Source organism: Pelmatolapia mariae, linkage group LG16_19, assembly GCF_036321145.2.
Source record: "Pelmatolapia mariae isolate MD_Pm_ZW linkage group LG16_19, Pm_UMD_F_2, whole genome shotgun sequence".
Taxonomy (NCBI): domain Eukaryota; kingdom Metazoa; phylum Chordata; class Actinopteri; order Cichliformes; family Cichlidae; genus Pelmatolapia; species Pelmatolapia mariae.
Window position 1 is genome coordinate 18,309,848 of NC_086241.1, and position 17,048 is coordinate 18,326,895.

Below are 17,048 nucleotides of genomic sequence, written 5' to 3' on the forward strand. Positions count from 1 at the left end.
TTATCTAAACAGACTTGTTGTATGAGTAGTTAGGTTTTTAACGGGTCTTAGACACAATTCAACACTCCCTCGGTTACGAACAAACAGCCACGCGAAGAGGTGTGGCTAAACCGGTAGAGCCAACATGGCAACGACAGGGCGTCAGTTTCACAGTTAGTTCGCACTGATTCATACAAACAACAGTCAGCTAACTCGCTTTCAGTACACGGAACTGCCAAAGACCAGTGGACAGCTGAACATGGCTGAAGTTGAGCCACACGAAGGAGTGCAGGTATCGCTGATAACCGTTATTTATTTATTAATTTATTTTTGATCACTTATTGTCATAAATGACTATACGATTAAAGCCAAAGACGACTCTAACCTGAACCAACTCTGTTTTGACAGGACCTTGAAAAGAAAATCGAGGAGACAAGGCAGAGATTCAACAATGAGTTGCTCCAAGGTAGCACAGTTATTGCGGGCAAGCTGACAATAACATCTCTTAGTTTTGAATGCATTTTGGTTGCTGTCATCTAGCTTGCATACATTCAAATATTGTACATTAAATGTCCACTAGTTAACTGTTACTTTACGCCATGTTGCTTAAACGTTGACCCGAATACCCAGAGCCCAGATAAGCGTTAGCTCTTTACTGCCCCGAGTAGCAGTTTAGTTTTTAGACTAATTTTAGGCTAAGCCGTCACACCATGGCCTCCTGGGGGCTTTATTTGAGTTTGCGGCACAATATGGACATTGTGGGTCTATGAGAATTTTAAATGGGAAAGTTTAAGTCTTTGAAATTGAAACCGATTTTGAAGTTGTCATGTGATTCAGTCTGCGTGTAAATGTTTGCAGATTCAACAGAGAAGTATGACCCCAGGGACGTGGAAAGGCTTCAGACAGATGACAGTCTGGTGGAGGGCTACCTGACATGGAGGATCTATAATGTTGATGATGCCTTGAAAATGATTGATGAAAGTCTTCATTGGAGAAAAGAGTATGGGGTAAATGGTAAGGTGCTAATATGATATGCTACAGTATAACAGTGTAACCTCACTGTTGTTAATGCTTACAATTTATAGTTTCAATTCTAGGAAAATGTTCGATTCCCAGTGCTACATGCATATTCATTTGAGCCCCAAAAATCATAAGCCCTTCCTAAAAGTGAAAATATTGACATTACCATTTTGAGATGTCTATAAGCCTGCAGTACAAACCGCTGCTTGTCTTTCTGCTTCCCTGGCATTAGTTCAGACAGAACATCATTGTTTGGGAAACACCCGTTTCTCCACACACCCAAGAACAATCCCCACTGTTTCTTGTGAGGAACTTTTCAGATTAACTGTCTGTTTTTTAAATAGCAAATTCTATTTGTCAACAGTTGTTTTTAGAAAATTTCCTTCAGTAAAGTCTACAAGGTATTCAAGGACTTCGCCTTTAAAAAAAAAGGGGGAGGGTGAATTTATATCCATTAACAGAAAATTTGCTATTTTCCATCAATTTTGGGAGTTTTAGAAAGACCTACTTTTGGGAATCTAGGTCCCTTAATAGCAAGACTTCATAATCCTCTTAAAATGTGGCAAATTAGTGACCTTCTCTAAAAGACCATGCAGTAATTCAGAAATTTAGCACAGTATATTTCTTACACTTTATGCTGTTTTATTTGTTAATAACTAGGGTAACACAAAATAATCAAATTAAAGATTTTCTGCGCCTTGAAGCAAAGAAATTAAAGGCAGCAGTAGTCTAAAAGATACAAGACAGATTCTTCCCTTTGCCTAAAATGTCATGTTGCATATTGTTATTCTTTGAATGAGAGCACTGGATAACAGTGTAATGAGTGTCCTCATGTGTGTTTCAGACATTAATGAGAGCACTATTCCCAGATGGATGTTCGAGACTGGGGCTGTCTACCTCCATGGCTACGACAAAGAGGGCAACAAACTCTGTATGCACTTGCTCTATTAAAAGAGATGCTTCAGCTCAGCCTTTATTTGTTAGAAACGTTATCTTTCCCACTAAAAATGTTTGATCCCAATTTGAGAAAAAAAAATACAAATGAAATATGATAACTTAAAATTTGTTTCCTGTGTTTTAGTCTGGTTTAAGGTAAAGCTGCATGTCAAGGATGCAAAGACTGTCATAGACAAGAAAAAGTATATTGCCTTTTGGCTGGAGAGGTATGCAAAGAAGGAACCTGGGATGCCTCTCACTGTTGTGTTTGACATGACGGACTCTGGCCTCAGCAATGTAGTAAGTCCATAAAGTTATTTTTAAGAGGAAGTCTTTTGTGTTTAAATAATTTACAGTTCGTGCTCTAGTCTAATCCAGGTCTTCAAAACTCACATTATGTTTTCAGTCTTTTCCTCTAAGGTATAAGTCTGTTGCTTTCCTGTTACTGTCACTGCAACGTTGTTTACCTTCCTCATACTTCTTGCTTCTTGAGCTGTGGACTTGCAGGGGCTGATACTCCTCAATGGCTTTACACGTTAGAGATTAAAGTAACCTTTAAATCCTGATGGTCAACTCGAGTGGGCCGTCTAATCCTTAGGCTCGCTGTGTCACAGGCATTGGCTCCTTGATGGAGGGCTCTGTCAATGAGTTTATTTCATTGGCTTGGCTCTCTCCTAGAAAAATTGCTCAATTAAAGATGAATAAACCAACACAAACAAGGCAAAAAGAATAAATAGCTATGCAGCTCCTGTATAAAATGAGTAGATTAGATGATCAGTTTGGAAAGCAGCTTTATTGAGGCCCGTTGAACCACAGTATGAGCCAGCGCAAAGCTAGCCAGTATGATCTCATTAAGGGTTGGGAGTGAATTTCCTGCATAGCAATGAGGCTTCTAGCCAATTGTAAAGCCGAGCCACGATATAGGGGTTATTACTATTGACGTATTTGCTGTTTGTCTGATCATTTAAATTATCATAAAACAGTGAGGTTAAGATTTTTCATATTTATCTAAAATTGTTTAAAGCGTGACCGAACATTTGACTTGGAGATTAAAATTTGTGCCTGTCTAAGGGGCTTTAATCAGAAGCCCTTTTATTATTTATGTTGAGAAAATGCACTGTAATCTGAGCCATTTGGGAGCTCTTTTTACGTAACTTGATTTTAGCAGGATTGCAGGATTGTGTAATTAAGGCATTGTGTAATGATAAAAGTTGAGGGTTAAATCTGCGTGTTACCATTAAGTAATGGCAAAATGGCATAAAAAAGCGAGATGGAAAAGATTCAATTTTTGTGAAAAAAAATAAAAGTATTGCCGTACAGAAATGTAGAAAAAACATCCTTAAGACTTTCTCTGACAATGGTTGACAGAGGCTGAGCAGGGGATCACTCAGAAGGGGAGCATGCAATGCATTTCCATATAATATTAAGTGGGTCGCTTCAGATGTAGAGGCTGTTAAGAGAGGAAAAAAAAATTTCCCCAGCGAATGGGGTTTGTTGATGCATATTTTATTTTTTAAGCCTTTTGTGTGGTATTAATTACAAATTTCTTTCTTCCACTTTGTGTTTCAGGACATGGAGTTTGTGAAGTACATCATTAATTGCTTCAAAGTATATTATCCAAAGTTTTTATGTAAGTTACAAAAGTCATGTAAATCATCTGGATCTTTTGAAACATTATTCTTACTAACTTGTTCCTTATTTTTTTTTTAATCATTTCAGCCAAAATGATAATAGTGGATATGCCTTGGATTCTGAATGGTAAGACTGTGGCTTCCAAATTTCAAGCAGTCCTTACTAGTTTTTACGATTCTGACATCTCAGCAATAAAACATTTGCCTCTGCTACAGCTGCGTGGAAGATTGTGAAGTCGTGGTTGGGTCCAGAGGCAATCAGCAAACTTAGGTTTGCATCCAAATCTGAGGTCCACACATACATAGGCCCCGAGTACCTGCCACCTCACATGGGTGGAACGGTATGTTATGGCTTTTTAAAATGGTTTTAAATTATGCGTTAATTAGTTTAACAAAAGATGCATTAGCAATGGAATGGTCAATACTCCAGTGGGATTATAGTGTGATGAAGATGTGATAAATATTAAAACTGGGGTAGGCCACATGGTTTGGGTGTGATTTAGCAAAAGAAAATCCATAATAATCTTTCAGCAGGTTGTAATTCAAGTCGTCTGAGAGGGAATTAGAGTCTTCTACCCCCTCTGGGCTCTGATTTTAGGCTTTAGAAAATCTAACATGTGATGGGAAACTTTATGAGTCACAAGTCCTTTTCAGAGCAGATCAGGTGAATGCTATCATTTTGTATAGAATCTAAAAAGACCTCTTAGAAAGTAACAGTGGACTATGTTAAGTGGGCGATGATGTAGAAGATTAGGATTCAAATGCAGTGTGAAGCGTTAAGGTCAACGCTGGGTTAAAAGTTTTTTTTCCTTTCTGTATCTGCAGTAGTTTCTTGCCAGTGATGAAGAAATCTAACTTTTTTAAATATTAAACACAAGTTTAGTTACTTTGCTTCTTTCTTTACATAACCAAAATCATATTTACTGATTCATCTGTTAGAAAAACACAGATATGTCTTAATTTAAAGCGTTACACTTTAATAACCATGCATGTGGTGACCTAACCTATTTGGCTATGTTCTAGGATTCCTTCAAGTATAGTTACCCACCTCTTCCTGACGATGACTTCCAAACACCCATCTGTGACAACGGGCCCATTGTTAGTGATGATGAGAGGGAGAGCAAAGAAGGTGACTTGGATGTTAAAGATGCCCTTGAGTCCAGCTTCACCTCAGATGTTGTAGTAAAGCCCAAAAAGGTACATTTTCTTTCCATTTTAGTTGTTAATATATTTTTTTTTAACAAAGGAAAAAAATAGTGGATAAAAATAATTTCAACTTTGTACAGAATTTGATTACACAACAGTATAAAGTAAAACTGCTCCCTGGGTGTTGTGTAAGTCTGTACTTTGGCACTCAACACTTAGTATATGTGTAGTTAGTTTGATCGCATCTGATTGCCTATAAATAAATGTGATCTTTAATGCTGATGCTAATATAATTGACAGGATTAGTGTTTCTGTTGTTATTAGAGTAGCTGCTCTCAAGTTCAATTCAATTGAATTTTATTTACAGTGCCAAATCCCAACAACAGTCGCCTCAAGGTGCTTTATATTGTAAGATAGCCCCTACAGTAATACGGATGCGATGTCAGCTGAGACTGAGTTCTGAACATTTTTTAGATTTGGGTAGTGAAGCATTCTGCTTCTAGGGAGATTAGGTGAGGTTTGGTCACTGATTATTTCATCCTGTGCCTTCTTTCACTCAGTTTCTTTAAAGTGCACACAAGGTAACAACATGTAATCGGGTTCCTTTGCAGCAGGTAATGGTTCTGATTTTTGTAAACATTAAGCTGCTACCTATTGCCTCTGTGAAGGTGACCCGTAATGTAATTGGCAGCAGGCATATCCAAAGCTCTTGCATCACAGATGGACCACTGAAACTCAAACTCAGCAGTCTTTGTCAACCACACAAGGAACTAAAAGATTGTTGAGTTTGTTGCTTAAGCCACTCCATGCTGGAGCTGGATTCCTTCTCCCTGGCAGGATGGAGCACCATCGCTGAGATGCCCCAAAGACTGAATGTGTTGGAGCCCTCATCACCTCCCTCTCCCTCTTGTACAGCACCTTTTGCAAATGAGTGTTAAGTCCACCCTTCCAAGTCAACCTTGCTTATTTTCAAGTGAGCAGCATGCAAAAAGTGCCTGGCTGGAAGAAGATGGGATGTTATCAAAGGGATTACTTTAGCATATACTCATTATCTGAAAGCGCCTGTTAAAGAAAGTTGCACTTACATTGTATTAGTGTGTTTTGTTTTCCAGTTATGGTTATTCTCTTTGGGTTTTTTATGCGGTGCTGTAGCTATTATTTTAAAGCCTTGGAGTAATCGACTTGAGGTTAACCTGCATGAATGTTAACCTGAGGTTAACCCAAAGCTAGTCCCACAAGCCTGCTAAATTTCACAAAACACACAGTGCTACCATTGTTAATAAATACCACACTGGTTTAGATTTTCAGAGTTGGGATATGCACATCAGACAGTCATTTCCAGTCACAAGTTTGATGCTTTTTAATGTCCTTAGTGTAACAAGTGAGATCACCTCAAACTCTCAGCCATTGTTTTGGTTAGAGATGCCTAAACTTGCCCCACATAACATCATCAAAACGTGCACAGATCCCATGAATTGCGTAATGTTATTTCCCAAACGTTGGTATTGTACTGCAGGCCTCTGAGGTGGCCGGTTTCATATCAAAACATTTGCATCGGCTCTGTGGAAAAGTTGAAGATATTTTTGAGGCTTGCCTGACAAAGTAAAGTTACACAATCACTCTGAGATGACACTTTACACACACGGAGGAAATATCTGAATATGGCCTCTTAGGTGTTGTGAATATTCAGGGTGAGAGAGTAGTGGTTCCACTTTGACAGGTAATTTGTTGTAATGGTAATTAAAAATTCATGTAAGCTGTTATTAAGCATAATTTTGACACTCGCCTAAGGTTGCATACCCATTAGAAATTAAGTCTGCAGACGTTATTTACCATCGCTCCCTTTTGAGCCTCGGGCGTCTTTATTCAAGGTTTGCATATTATCCACAGCACCTGCATAATAACCACTTAGCACTTATTTTTGTGTTACTTTATTATCCTGTTGGAAAAAGACCAAATTGGGTAGATAAAGGAAGCACAATAGAACAAAAAGCAAAGCACTTGAATGGGATCAGAAGTGGACAATGTTAAGATGAGAGCTTGTGTATCAACAGGTTGCTCAGCAGGGTTCATCATGTTTTCAATTCTGCTACACCTGATTTCTAGTAGTCCGTACTATGAGTGAATCACTGTTTTTACAGTAGGACACTCTTGGAATTTCAAGCCCGTCTGAGCGCATTCCTCAGTGCTTGTGTAGACGTTTCTGCTCCTCAACCATCTTGTCTCACTATACAAGACTGTTCCTCCATCAGCACCATGCACCTCAACCTGCATTCTTCTGGATACCAGTAATCACTAGCACAACTTTTTGGCCTCAGAAAGCTAATTGAGTTTCTCTCTGTTTTGAAACAAGGGCTGGATGTGGTAAGGAAGTGTAGGATTTCGCCTACACAAGGAGCTCAATGTCCGGAAGATTTCTGCAGGCTGGAAAGGCAGGTGTACTCACGTGGGTCGAATTATTGTGAGTGCACCTCCCTCACAGTCTCCTGATGTCATCACCACCCCTGGACATGTTCATCCCTTGACCTGTCCTGGACCTTACATTTCGATTTGACCCTCCGTCTGAAAGCACAACATTTCTGACCTTGTTATCAAGGCATGTCAGCTTAATAATGAGAAGCTTATCATTTGCACTATGTCCTGTAAACGCCGAACCAAGTGGGACACTCATTTCACAGTTTAATTAGCTGTGGGAGAAAGTGTAGCACACTCACTGCTGCCCATTAGCAGTTTCACATTATTTGTATCTTCTCAGTTTAAAAAACTGCTAAGGTAATTACTGTTATATTACAGTAGACCAACTTATTAACCCATAGCACTAAATCTTTAATCCTGCCTGCCTTTGAGGCAGCTTTTCACAAAAGCCGTCTGTGTCTTGTCCTCTAACACTATCTCTTTTTAAGTCTGTTATTTAAAATTGCTAATCACACAGAGAATCTTATTTTGTGCCTTGATATGAACTGTTTCACCAAAAAACACTCCGATCAGCTCTTACTTTATTATATTTGTCAGTCCCTTCTGTGCCTTACAAAATGTGTAGAAATCACATATTTCTGTAATTTTAGTTTAATTCCTTGTACCCAGCTATGGCAGTGTATTCCTTTTAAATGTAATTTTCAAACTTAATTACTTTTTGTTTCTTTTTAACAAGTAATGACATTTTGTATGAGGAGTATGGCTCTAGTAGAAATAATGCCAATGATATTATCACTAAAATAACTGTTAAACACTATCTGTATGAGACAGTAAACCATTTCACTTTTTAATTCAAACTTGATTATGTTTTACATTTTTCTACTCGCATTTCATTTTGTTAAGCTTGCTCTTTAAATGGATAAATAAATTGAGACATTTCATCAGCGGTTGATGTCTTCATTCTGGCGGTTGCATGATGGTCAGCCATTAAATTAAGCTCCCTTCCTCTCTGAGTCACAGAAAATACTGTCACGTGTAGAGTCTGCTCTTTTTGCCCCTGCCCACCTTCCTTTCCCTCCTCAATTCCTCACCTGCTGTGCTTGCTGCATAAACTGTTTTACACACCATGAAGCACCCATTTCCCAAACTGACCTACTTTAAAATAACTACCATTTATGCAACCATTTTGAAACTTCTATCCAGTCAGCTGGTGTGTGGTCTTGAGATTTGTGTGAATAATTTGGGTCGAAGTTTAAACAATTTGCTGACGTTATGAGCTGTATATGAGTCATCTTGTGACTCCTCAGTTACTTTCGTTTGTTTTGTTTTGTCACAAGTCACAAGTCACAAGTTTGTGGATCACTTTTGGTTCCTCATCTTCATGGACATGCTAATTGTGGTTGTGTGTTCCCTCTGGAGGCCAAGTGGAACAACGGTCAGGGATCATCATGGGAATTTCCCATGCAAAATTATATTAAGTTGCGCTATCTGAGAAAGATTTTGATCATCCAGCATTTCAAAAAAGCTATTCATCAGTGCCAGTACATGAATCCAATGATGGCTTTCTCTGCATGAATGCCAAAGGTCACACATTTCATTTTTAGGGGAAAAACCAGATAATGGTCACATGACAAAAATTGTGTGTCTTTCTAATCAAATGCTTTTTGTTCTTTCAGGTAAATTTTCTGGAACAAAGTTTGAGGTCAGAGGACAATGATAAAGGAGATGCAAGCGCCAGGACCAAAGGTGCCAGGAAGCCGCTGACCACCTTCAAAGGTTCTCTGTTAGATGTTAGGTAGGTTATAGCTCATCATATTTGCATTAGTTTGGACACCTAAATTTAGGAGTTCCCAAAACTTTGTCACAAGCAGGTGACATCTGTGGTGTATTCCCTTCATATTCTAATACTACACTGTTCAAGACCCTACAACAAGTGAGATAAAACCCCAACAATCAGACGACCCCTTATGAACAGTCACTTGGCTTTTGTGCTTTTACTGCACGTCCGTCTCTCTGTGCAAAGAACCAACAGAAGTCACCCATCATGCTTGTATTCAGTTTTCCATGATATTGTTTGTCCAAAACGTTTTCACACGCTCAAAGCCAAATTTGGTAGAAAAAAAGTCGAGATGAATATGTAGAAAGTGCATTTTCAGTGGCAATATAGCACCTGTTTTGAGATTAGGAATCACCAAGTAAAATTTGTTAAAATACAGGTAACAGAATCCCAGTAGCAAAGTGCTTGTTGAGCAGTGTAATAGTAATGACAGAACAATTGCAGCCATTTAGTTGTAGTTCATTTCATGTTCAAACTAGCTTTTTGCAAACACACCTTAAGGGAGTAACCATGAAGTCATGCAGACTGACAAGTAACTGATGGGTTGGAAAGCTTTTTGAATGTCACTCTGCATCATCAGTGTTGTGGACTACATGGCGAGATCATATTCGGCGAACAGCCATCGGGTCATGCAGCACTGTAATGCTTTTTATGTGTTTACATTTACTGAATGTATCACACAAAGCTTATGGGAAAAACCTAACATAGTACTAAATGATGAAGATTTAGAGTTTTGACGTTGTTCCATCCTTATATAGAATAAACTTGTTATAATATTTTTATTAAAAAATGAGCTCCTCCTTTCTTTGGTGCCCTAATGAAGATCACCTGTCAGACAGGCCTTTAGAGCCCTGCAGCGCTTCCTTTTTTCTCTTCTTTTGAAGAATAATACCATAATTATTGGTATTATGTCTTGGAGGGGGTACTACTATGGGAATTCCACTGTCAGCTACTTTTAAAATGGACTTAATGAACTACTAAATTTCACTGAGTAGGATACTGTCAAGCAATGGAGCATCCCCACATTCATGTGCTAATAGGCATTCCTGTTTCCATGGTTAACATTTCTGCATAAATACAGTCCTGATAAAAAGTTTAAGACCACTTGAAAAATGGCAAGAAATCATATTTTGCATGGTTGGATCTTAACAAGGTTCCAAGTAGAGCTTCAACATGCAACAACAGTGTTGTCCTGTTGAAAAACCCATTTGTTACCACACAGATGAGGGCCCTCAGTCAAGAGGGATGCTCTCTGTAACATCTGTACATAGCCAGCGGCCGTTTGACACCCCTGCACCTCCTGAAGCTCTATTGAACTCAACTGAAGGAAAGGCACCCCTGACCATTATGGCGCCCCCTCCACTGTGGAACGCAGAAAACATCTCAGGTGGGATCTGCTGATCAGTAACTGCTGCTCAGTAACGTTGGAAGCCATCAGGACCATCAAGGTAAATTATTGTCTCATCAGAGAATAAAACTTTCTTCCACCTTTCAATGTCCCGTGTTTGGTACTCTCTTGCAAAGTCCAGACAGTTAGTTCTGTGGTGTTCAAGGAGATGAGGCCTTTGAAGATGTTTTTTGTTTTTGAAGCCCTTCAGTCTCGGATGCCGTCTGATGGTTATGGGGCTCCAGTCGGAACCAGTAACAACCTTATTTTGGGTCGGGGATCATCCAGTGTCTTGACGGACAGCCAATTGGATCCTCCGGCTCAGTCCTAGTGAAAATTTTTTGGGGTCTTCCACCTGACTTTTTTGTTCCATAACCCTCAGGATCATTAAAGAAATTCCAAATGACTGTCTTACTGCGTCCCACCTCAGCAGCGATGGCGCACTGCGAGAGACCGTGCTTATGCAGTTCAGCAGCCCGACCTGTTCAAAAAGGGAACGTGTTTTTGCTTTTGCCATCAGAACGTCATGACAGTGTGACTACCCGACAGAAAATGACAATGAATCCACATTTTTGCACAGGTTTGGCCCTTTAAAGGCATGTGGTCCTAAACTTAAGTGTTGTTTTCAATAAATTGCATGCTCAAAAAATGTTTTGTCTCACTCCTATTTCTTCTGGTTGCATGTTGAAGCTCTACTTGGAACCTTGTTCGGATCCAACCATGCAAAATAGCATTTTTTGCCATTTTTCAAGTGGTCTTAAACTTGATCAGGACTATATATACATATACAGTAATTCCCGGACTACAGAGCGCACCTGATTAAAAGCCGCATGCTCTAATTTTAGAAAGAAAATCAATTTTGTACTTGTACAGGCCGCACCGGATTTTAAGCCGTATGCGTTTCACTTGTAATATGAGATATCTACACAGAAATATTACACGTCAGGATTTTTAACGTTTAATTTAATCTGTAAGGTAACATAAACGTTAACATACAAAAATACATACTGCAAATGCTTTTTTTCCTCAAACAGCGCCTGTAACACGGCTACCTTTAAGTATACGTACGTATCGGTAACACACAAATTACTTTGCTTATGGTTTTTTTACGGAACAGTGCACAAACAACATTACAACGTCTCTTAACAACCGGTAAAAATATATATCGTATATATACTACTTATCAATTTTATTGGTCTACTGTTACCAGGCAAAATGTTTTTGGCCGCATGAAAAAAAATATGCATTAGCCGCACGTCAGTATAAGCCGCAGTGTTCACAGTGTGGGAAAAAAGTAGCGGCTTATGACCCGAAAACTACGGTATTACTTTTGCAGATTCTTTCCCTTTGTTAATACTAGATATATTTTTGGTAATTTTGTAAATCATGCTAAATTCCCACCTCTGCTATCACAAACTCCATACCACACCAGAGTATACCAATATTATTTACTGTACCAATATTAATTCTATTTGTTTACTCTGGACCACGATTCAATTGCAGTTTCACACAAGCTAAACTAAAAATATACTAGCTTTAGAAATGAACCTCACCCTAAACAAACACCTGAAACATTCTTGGGGTCTGATCTGCACCTAGCGTACTTTGCTTCTCTGCAGGTGCACCCAGCCTAGTTGTTTAAGCTGCTTCAGAATTTGCTTGGCCTTTTTCCCTGCAGCCTGAAAAAAAACTGCACCAACCGGGCAAACATGCCAGAATCAGTTTTAACTGCAAACAGCAAAGGTTGACTGTGAACGCATCAGTCTAGCTGATGTGGACCTGGGTTGAATACACAGACCAGCCAGCTTCTTTGTTCTGCAATTACAACTCTATTGTGTTTGGGAGACCTAAAGCCAGAAATGTTATCTGGTCACCAAAGGGTGACTGGTTTGATGTCCAACACAGTTTCCATCGGTTCATCTATGAGTCTGTCCCATGTTTCCAATATTTCTGCCAATTCCCTTTGGGTAAGACATGCCAAAGCTTGTTCAGGACCCTTACATCCTTCCCTGTTTAAATAAGTGTACCAGCTTATTAGTTACATCCAACTAGGACAGGAAAATCTGAACATCAAGGAGGATTTGCTGTAATATACGTGTAACTAGGCATAACCTGTTGACTCGCAGGTCTGTGTATTATGTATTGAAGAGCCATATGCAAAAAGATTAACTGTATCTGAAGTCATTATTGATGTTTTGTACCTTTTATAGCTCAATTGATCTGTTCAAACAGAGGCAGGAATTAAGGATGCTGACAGTCAATTGCTCATTGACTAGAGATGAATTGGTGTTATGCTAATTAGTAAGAAACACTGGAAAATGATCAATTATCTTGAAGAAAGGTGTGCTAGTCCCCCTCCTACACATTGTCAAACAGAACATATATTTTAATTGAACCTTCATTAAATTGCAAATGGATTGCTGAGTTCAGAAGAGGTGCATTTCAGTAAGGAGTACAACAATCCCATAATGATCTGGTTGTTTCGTGGGTAAATATTTTGCGTATATAACGTGTACTCTTCATGTACTCTTCATTTTCATGAATAATGTCTGTTGATTTCTGTGTTTACAAAGCTAAAGCTTTGATGTGAGGATTTTGACAGCTCTGGGCTGTGAATTATACTGATAAACAGATTAAAATGAGCCTTAAATGCAATTATGTTTGGGAGTTGTGTTAGCCTTCATTCGAGACTGGGGGCTTTAGGAGAGAGTAGGGGTCTTTGATCTTGTGTTTGCCAGAGGTTTGCAGAGCCCAAAGACTCACTTTGAGATCAAGCATGCTTTACTCTTTTTTTTCTCTTTCTTTTTTCCTTTTTCCCTACCATAAGGGACATGGAAAAGTAAAAAAAGGGGGAAAAAAATCTTTGTTCTTAGCGGTCTTAGTTCATAAAACAGCCAAGCTGCATCATTGAGAAGCTTTATACATGTATAGCAGATAATATGATCCCGCTGTAATAAGTATGCAATGTGCACCAAGGCCAAATTCATCAAATCGCATGCTGCATGTATATATATCACCAAGTTAGACTGTGTGAGCTAACTACAAGCAAAGCATACGTGACCCCTTATAGGTTTCCTTTGGCTCGTTCCTTCCTTTGCAACATTATACAAATCTCTCTAAATCAAATGCTAGAAGGGATTCATTTTATTTCATATTTTTTAATCCAAGTCATAATATCAGGAGGTCTCCCTCTAGTAAGATGGACAGCTTGATTCTCGATACCAAGTTAGATTGCTTTATTTTAAATATATTTTCTTGTAGCAGTAACATCAGTGTTCTAATGATAGTGGGCAGCTTGATATTCTGCTACACAACAGACTTTGGAAAAACAATCCATGCTGAAGTCTCCTCCTTATAACTTACAAAACAGCTGGGTTTTTCCCTGCAGCTAAGCTTGTTGAACAAGTCATAAAACTTTCAAAGGGGCTGTAGCAGAGCGCCCGTAACATAACTTGTTTAGGTTGGCTAAAGAGGACAGTAAACAAGTAAAAGTTGATTTAGATGTACCATGCTCGTTCAGTACCACAGTGTTCTGTTATTATGTTTCCTCTTTTAATTCAATGATAAAATTGTTAACAATTAATTACGGTGAATTAAAGAAGCAGATTCTTCATTCAGTTAAATAAAATCCTGGAAAAAGTAATTTGTTAGAGGTTTCCATTGTCAGAATTGTCATACATTTTTAATAAAAAAGAATAAAATTGTGTCTCTGGTTTCCACCTATGTAGCAGTCTAATGTAGTTCCTGCTACACACTGAGGTTTTTTTGCTCTTTATCTCTCTCTTCAGCCCTGCAGAGGAGCTCAGCTTTGGTTCTGGAGAGACTGAAAAGAAAAGCTTAATTATCCTGAACAATGTGGTCAAAAATCAGGTGGCCTTTAAGGTGAGTCTGAAAGCGTTCACATTCAAGTGTGTGGCACTTGCTACAGTTAATTCGTGCACCAGTTCTCTTTGATCTCACAGTTCACAGACTAACTATTGCATTTATGTATTCAATAAATTGAGGAGACAGAAAAAAAAACATTGTTAAATATTCCTCTAACGTCTTCACAGGTGCGGACCACGGCGCCCGACAAGTATAGAGTGAAGCCGAGCAGCAGCTGCTGTGAGCCAGGAGCTTCAGTAGACATAGTGGTGTCACTACATGGAGGTATTGCACTTAAGCTCTGCACTCTTCTCACAGCAGATGTTTCTAAATGCTGAACCTCAGAATAATCAAGAGGTTCAGTGTATTACCTTCCTAAAGTGCAGGCAGCCACTTTCTCCTGCCTGACATGCATATTTCAAGACTGATAAAAGAATCATCTCTACAAAACAAACCATCAGACAACTGACAGTGCTGCGTGAGTTGAAACAGCTTGTGCCCTTCAAGCACCGAAATGTCAGCTGTAGGTTATGATGTGCTGAACATAGCTCGCTCAGAGGAACCAGTGCAGCTTATTTTGGGTTACTTTTTTTCCTAGCTTTTATGCTGTGGTGGGGGGTTTTTTTCTTCTCCCCAAAACTGTCACATCTAACACTGACTTCTGTGAACATAGTCCTTCTGTTTCTGTGTCTGAACCAAATCAGTCAGCTGCACTAGTTTTGTTGTTGATTTTAAGAGCAATTTAAATTATTCTTTTGCATTTTCTGAAACAAAAATCTAATTATTCAGTTTTCAACAGCTCGGTAAGTTGTGCTTACATTAATGTTTTTGTTTTTTTGTTTTTCTCTGGCTGATTTTATGCAGGTTCTCAGGCCTCCCCACAGGACAGGTTTCTGATTATGGCTGCAGAGATGGAAAATGCTGGATCACAAGATCTTTCACAGTTCTGGAAAGAAGTACCGAAAACCAAAATCATGGAACACAGGTCTGCAGTGAAGTGTTAGCCACACGTAATGCCAAGCTTTTACTTTGGCATGCCTCCCAAGTATAGTTGGCAGCTTACTTTAGATCCTGTGCTCGTTTAATTCACCTGAGAGAAACAAGAAATCCTTGTCTGACTTCTTTTTTTCTAGTTATCACGACTAACCTGCTAGTCCCAGCCCTTCCTGTCTCATTTTCCCTACCAGCTGTTTCACTTGCCAGTTTGCTAATCTAACAGCCTCAATATCATTCAGCTGCTTCCCTAAAGTGGATCCTATCCCAAAGGTGGAGGAAGTCGAACTCCACCTACTTACACTGCAGCTGGATATCAGCTTTGAGCTGTAAGGCCAGCTAAGTTGAAAACTATTTTGTGTGCCACTGTGCCGAGCTCAAAAAGGGTATAGCACAGAAAAAGGATTACTGCTGCTAACTGTCCTCCAAAATGATGGAAATAAATGAAGATGGACTATGTTTCTGCTACACAGTACTCCTGTGGACCAATGATTGCATCCTCCTGATATCCTACGCTAATTAGATTATGTCTTTCCTACAGATTGCGCTGTCATGTTCTGGAGAGTGCTAAACCAGCAATTAAACCTTTTAAGGACAACCCAATGGAGACAATGCCAAGCGAGCAGCAGGAGTTAAATATAGCGGTGAGTTTTGGTGTAAAAAATAAATAAATACAGAAATCTTGGTCAGTTTTTAGACTTTTCAGACTCTGGTTCCATTGGTAACCATCTAATGAATATACATCCCTGTCAGATGGCAATCAACAGTATCTTTCAAGTTTAACGTGTCAACAGTTAACTGTTAGTTTGCTAACAGTGCCCGTATTTTGTTGGCATTTCTTGGTCTCTGGTTGCCACATGATTACCTGTGTGTACACCACTTAAGCAACAGACACTCATCCATCCATCCATTTATTCAGTTCAGCTCACAGACTGGAGTAGGGCGAAAAAGTTGGACAAATCCAGTACAGGTCTCCAGTTCATCACACAAACCTACGGCAAATTTAGAATCACCCCTTAACTAACATGCATGTTCTTGGACTATGGGAGGAAGTTGGAATCCCCACGCAGACACATGGAGAACATGCTGACTTCATTTTCTAAAATGTTTCTGTCAGCAAAGAGAGGTTCTTACCATAACAGTTAACTGTTCCTGTTTTCCCTGCACACAGGTTTCCACGACCTGTTTGAAAAACACTTTGAATGACCTCGTTTGTGCTTCTAATCAGTTTTTGTCTCACCAGCTAATGCGAGTCGCAGCCTGCACCTCACAGCTGGAGCAGAAGCTGAACAACACCCTGTGGTTGCAGAAGGTTCTCATTGTGTTGGTGGTAGTCCTCGTGATGCTAAATCTGCTGTGTCTCCACCTGCTGGGAACAGCTCAGCGGCCATCTTGATGTGCAACGGCATTCTCTCAGCTGTTTCTGTAAATTCCGGATACACAGTTCCAGCGGGGCCGCGTTTGACCTTCCTGATTGGCGGTCATCTGATGTTTTCCCGCCCTTTCCACAAGCTGCTATCATGGAGAGTCAGCAGGGCTGACTTTAGGACATGTGAGTTGTTGTGGAGTAAAACTAAATGAAGAGAGATTCTCTTTTTCTGACACAGTCAGATTCAATGATGTGACATCAATTCCTTGGTGTTTTTTTGTTTTTGCTTTTTAATATTGCTCATGGAAAAATGTAATTTACTAAAATTAATTGCAACAGTCACAATATGTAGAAAATATTAGTTATTTTTTCAAACATGTTGTATAATTTTTTACATGATATAAATATAAACAAAATAAACACCTTTGGTCGGTCACCTTATCTAATTTCATTTGACATCAAAAGGCTTTT

At 39.2% G+C, this 17,048-nt stretch overlaps 1 protein-coding gene across 2 annotated transcripts; it reads left to right on the forward strand.

Moving 5' to 3' along the window:
- On the forward strand, positions 1-17,013 carry mospd2 (motile sperm domain containing 2). 2 transcript variants are annotated; one of them, XM_063497335.1, is made up of 15 exons: positions 1-271; positions 388-445; positions 838-993; positions 1,844-1,930; positions 2,081-2,235; positions 3,505-3,565; positions 3,655-3,693; positions 3,783-3,907; positions 4,590-4,763; positions 8,804-8,922; positions 14,140-14,233; positions 14,404-14,500; positions 15,080-15,200; positions 15,750-15,852; positions 16,437-17,013. In XM_063497335.1, exons 1-15 carry the CDS (start codon positions 239-241, stop codon positions 16,602-16,604), a joined length of 1,590 nt encoding a protein of 529 aa, XP_063353405.1. In that variant the 5' UTR covers positions 1-238; the 3' UTR covers positions 16,605-17,013. The 2 variants fall into 2 exon arrangements, with proteins under 2 accessions (XP_063353405.1, XP_063353406.1); XM_063497336.1 differs by having other exon boundaries at positions 16,452-17,013.
- The last annotated feature ends 35 nt before the right edge of the window (positions 17,014-17,048 follow it).